The sequence below is a fragment of the Bactrocera oleae genome, chromosome 5, assembly GCF_042242935.1.
Source record: "Bactrocera oleae isolate idBacOlea1 chromosome 5, idBacOlea1, whole genome shotgun sequence".
NCBI lineage: Eukaryota > Metazoa > Arthropoda > Insecta > Diptera > Tephritidae > Bactrocera > Bactrocera oleae.
The window spans coordinates 26390182-26394909 of NC_091539.1; the positions used below are offsets into that span (position 1 = coordinate 26390182).

The window sequence follows — 4728 nt, forward strand, 5'->3', positions numbered from 1 at the left end:
GTACCAAATTCTGCTGGTAGTTGTTACAAATAAATAAATAAAAATAAAATTTAATTAAGCCTACGAATTTTGACCAAGTTTTTTTTTTATATATATAGTACATAGCATGGATAAATATTGTTCCAAATATTTAAATGTATGTATTTGTATTATATGAATATAAGGAATGTGTGAATAGACATACTTACATACATACATACATATGTACTCATGCAACTTCTTACATACGCGTGACTTAATTATATGAGCACAAGTGTATATACGGCGTAGAAAAACCCGCTGATGTTGCAACCTGCAACTTTTCGCCTTGGTGACAATATTTTCTTTTTGATATAATACGCTTCAAACTGTAGTATTTTTTAATTTCGCATTCATAAAATATTTATGCACTTTTTAAATTTAAGGATGGACAAGTTAAATTCAAGCTATAAGAATATATATACAATAGTATGTACACATATACATATACTTTTAGATACACATTATATATTTACATATACGTTCTAAACATATGTATGTACATATATGTATATGGGCATGTATAGTTATTATATTAGAATTAGTATAATATTTATGGTTACCTAGGCATAAGTATGTGTGTACATATGAACCGGCGGAAGATACTCGAATATAAATCTACATTATACCTACATGTATACATCTATAACATATTTGTACTGTAATATATTATATACTAATTTACCGATATATTATGTACATATGTATGGATGTATATGCATATGTTTATAGCTTGCTATTCAGTGAGTTCTTTGAAAAATTAATTCTTTCGCTGCCTTTAAAATACAACACTGGACACGTTCACCTACACACATACTGTCATGACTCACAGATACTAAACACATAAGTACTGTACGGAATTGGGAAAACACGTTCTGACTATACAATGTACAGTGTACACTATCTACATATACACATTCATTTGTACGTATTTGAACTAAAGCAACAGTTGATTTGGCTTTGTATTGGTTAGAACGACAAATGCTTGCTTGCATCGTTCACTTGTTCCGTCCGCTATACTTTATGAATGTGTGTATGTATATATAAGCGCCATGTAGTTACAAATACATAGAAGATGAACCGAGCCAGAATGTCTGGCAAATGCTAGAGCAATTTTGCTGCTAATCGTTTAGTGTGGAAAGAAGAAACGGCGCAATCGAACGTGTATCATAGGAAGGCGCATTATTGCACACGGGAATATAGTAATTTTTGAGAACAACAAAAGCTTATTGAGCGGTATAATTTAATTTTGGATGTCCAAACATTGTATTTTTGGATGATAAAAACTGTTTAAAAATTATTAATGATTTTTATATAATGATATCTAAGTCAAATAATACACAAGTGCCAACAGCAGCAATAAATATTTTACAAATCACACATACAATAACAAATATGGCAAGTAATGGCGGTGCGAACAACCTCACAAATAATTCGAAAATGGGATCTCGCCGAATATTTACACCTCATTTCAAGCTTCAAGTATTAGAATCATATCGAAAAGATAGTGATTGCAAGGGTAATCAGCGGGCAACTGCCAGAAAATATAATATACATAGGAGACAAATTCAAAAGTGGTTACAATGTGAATCGAACCTAAGATCTTCAGTTGCAAGTATAAATCATAGTGGCCTTAAACATCAGTTTCATAACGTTAGTCAACAACAACAGCAAGTGCCGATTATGATGCCAACGAATAGTAATAGTCAGTTTGGCTACCATCACTTTGAAAGTAAACCTCAACAACTGCCCTTGGACACAGCCAGACACAGTGTCGCTACAAATTCTACAACAGTGCCATCAATACCAGTTGTGGTTCCATCAACGAATGCATCAACACAAGGGGTCTATGCTGCGGCGAACTTGGCCGCCGTTGTGGCGGCCGCCGCTGCAGCGGGTGCTATAGCTATTGCCAGCACTTCGACTACAAATACATCGTCACCACTATGTCAGACTGTAGTAAGTGGCAACACTGCGGCAATATCGTCACCAATTCTTCATACTCACCACCTTCAGCCTCACCACCACCATCATCATCATTACGATACGCCATACACTCATACTTCTTCAAATATGTCTATACCGATACCCGTTCTAACACATATTTCACCGCAACATCATCGGCACTACCCATACAATTTACCTCCGCATACCCATACACTGTTACAACCACAATCTCGGGTGTCAACAATGCCGTCACTAATGTCGTCAACTTGTCTACCTGTGACTGTTTTGTCTTCAACTGACTTGGCTTCTTCATGTCCGCCACAAATCAACATAACGACAGAGGAATTCCTATTCGAACGAAGTGAGACAATTAGTTCAATTGAATTGAGTGAACATGAAACGAAAATTGTAGTGGATAACATTGAAGATTGCTGTGGCCGCAAATCTTTAAATAAATATCCTCAAAGTACATACATTGAGAATGGAAATCAAAAAGAATATACATTGCAAAACTATAACGCGACACAAGAATCATCAAACACATCGTGCCTAACTGTTACGCCAATCGATCTATCAATTGGCTCTCGACGTGAGAATGCTGAGAACATAAATTGTAGTTTAAGACATTTATCAAGTACTGATGATGTGGCCGAAAATAAATACGAGAATGTGGTGGATTTGACTTTTAGGAAGCGGAAGGTTATTTCGAGGAATGACCAACCAAACAAACTGATGCTTAATTCGAAAAATGTTTCTACCACTTTATTTACAAAAGTTAAAGAGCCTAATGAAAGTGATGATGATGATATCGAAGTGGAAATGGAAATTAAGTCACCTCCTCCGAAACCAATAAAATTATTTAAACCATATCTCCTTGACGAAAAAGATGAAAAATTTAGTGAAAATGAGGAAGCTTCAGAAAGAAAAGTCTCCGATGAAAACGAGAGTTGCATATCTTCACTATATAAAATGGAAAGTGATGGAAAACCAAACGATTTTAATCCGTCAAATATTCCTGAACATAATTTTCAAGTAGAGAGTACGTACTTTCAAGGATGCAAGCCGTTAAATCTTCCAAGTGCCTTTCATAAGACTGCAATATCAGCTCTATCTCCAATGATTCCATGTGCCGAAGGATCTCCCGTTTCAGGATATGAGAGTTCGTCTTCAACATATAGTGAATCATCATATAAGGAGGAGTATTACAGAATAAATGAAGAAAGAACCTGTAATATTGATCTGCAAGTACATGCAGTCTGTGAGAATTTGACATGCCAAGAGAATTGCGTTCGAAAATGGTTAAATCAAGACACAAACTCAAACCCACCGGCAACGAATGCTTCCATAGTTTTGTATGCCTAAGTTTTTTAGATTGTACGAAATGTAATTTGTAATCATTTACATACAATACATTGTGTATACATGTATGCAGCAAATTTTAAGTAATGATTATTTACATTAAAAAATGGAAAAATCAAAAAATCTTTAGAGAGATTTATAGAAGGCTGTATATTGTATTTAAAAATTATGGCAATAACTGTACACACACATATATATAATTATATATTTATAATTATAATCCATTTATAATTATAATTTATTAGTATCCTCGGATGTAAATAAACACCCAAATGGGTAGTTTCGGTTGTTGTAAGCAATGCAATAACGTTGGGGGTTAATATTTCAACATATCAATATTAAATGGAATAAAATTATTTAAGATATAAGTATACATTTACATACATAGTGTATGTATCACCGATTTTAAAATGTCAATTAAAAAGTGGCTTAAGAATTAAAGCTTTAAATCAAATCGAAAATCTACAAGTAAATTTGTGTATGTCATATGTATTCATAAAAGATTTGTATTTTTTTGAAAAGTTATTTCTAAACTTGTATAGCTAAAGTTATAAAATAAAATGAGCTGCAATCAAATAAGTATAATAAAAGTACAAAGACTTAACTATATTTGGTTTTTGTTTTACTCGTTATTTATACAATGGAAACTCCCAAAATTATCAGCTTTCAGAAAAGCATTAACCATGATTCGAGTTATTTATATAATAATTTATTTAACCTAAACGGAAAACACTTTTCGTGTTTGTTTAACAGTACTAATAACAATATTTTTTTTGTACCAAACACAGAAGAAATTTCTTTGCAAGCTTTGAAACAGCAAGAAATTGAAAAAAAAACTTGGACAAACCGATTCAAATAAAAATTATCATAACAAAGTTCTGCGTTTCGTATTATAAGCTCCCATCTATCTTCACTTTTCCCCAACTTTTTGGTCACAAATAGCAATTTTTTTTCAATTCAGCCACGCATGGTTTAAGATTGTGGGTACAAAATAATCATATATTCAGGGGTGTTGTAAAATATGATAGTTGTCGGAATCAGAATTGAAACCGATAAAAAAAAAATGTAGTAGGTGCCATGAATTCACATATTATTGGTTTGACTTTCGAACCAGAAATTGTATCGGTTTTGGGTGTCACGGAAACCAATTTTATCGGTTTTGTTATCAGAAACAAAGCAAGAGGATTTTTGCTTACATTTGAAATGTAAGTTAAGAAAATAATGTATATTATTGTTACGATTTAATTTATCCTTATTTCAATAGGTTAAAATATAAGAATAAAACAAAAAATGTCATAATTATCGAGTGTATGGAAAAAATCAAGATATTTTAAGAGAATTTACAAAACGAAACAAACGTAATTTAACACCCAAATGCGTCTTTATTCAGTCGATAATGTGATA

At 32.6% G+C, this 4728-nt stretch overlaps 1 protein-coding gene across 1 annotated transcript; it reads left to right on the forward strand.

The window, feature by feature from the left end:
- The first annotated feature begins 512 nt into the window (after positions 1-512).
- On the forward strand, positions 513-3933 carry brk (transcriptional repressor brinker). The gene has a single exon (XM_070110334.1). The coding sequence runs from the start codon at positions 1336-1338 to the stop codon at positions 3325-3327; it is 1992 nt and encodes a 663-aa protein (XP_069966435.1). The 5' UTR covers positions 513-1335; the 3' UTR covers positions 3328-3933.
- The last annotated feature ends 795 nt before the right edge of the window (positions 3934-4728 follow it).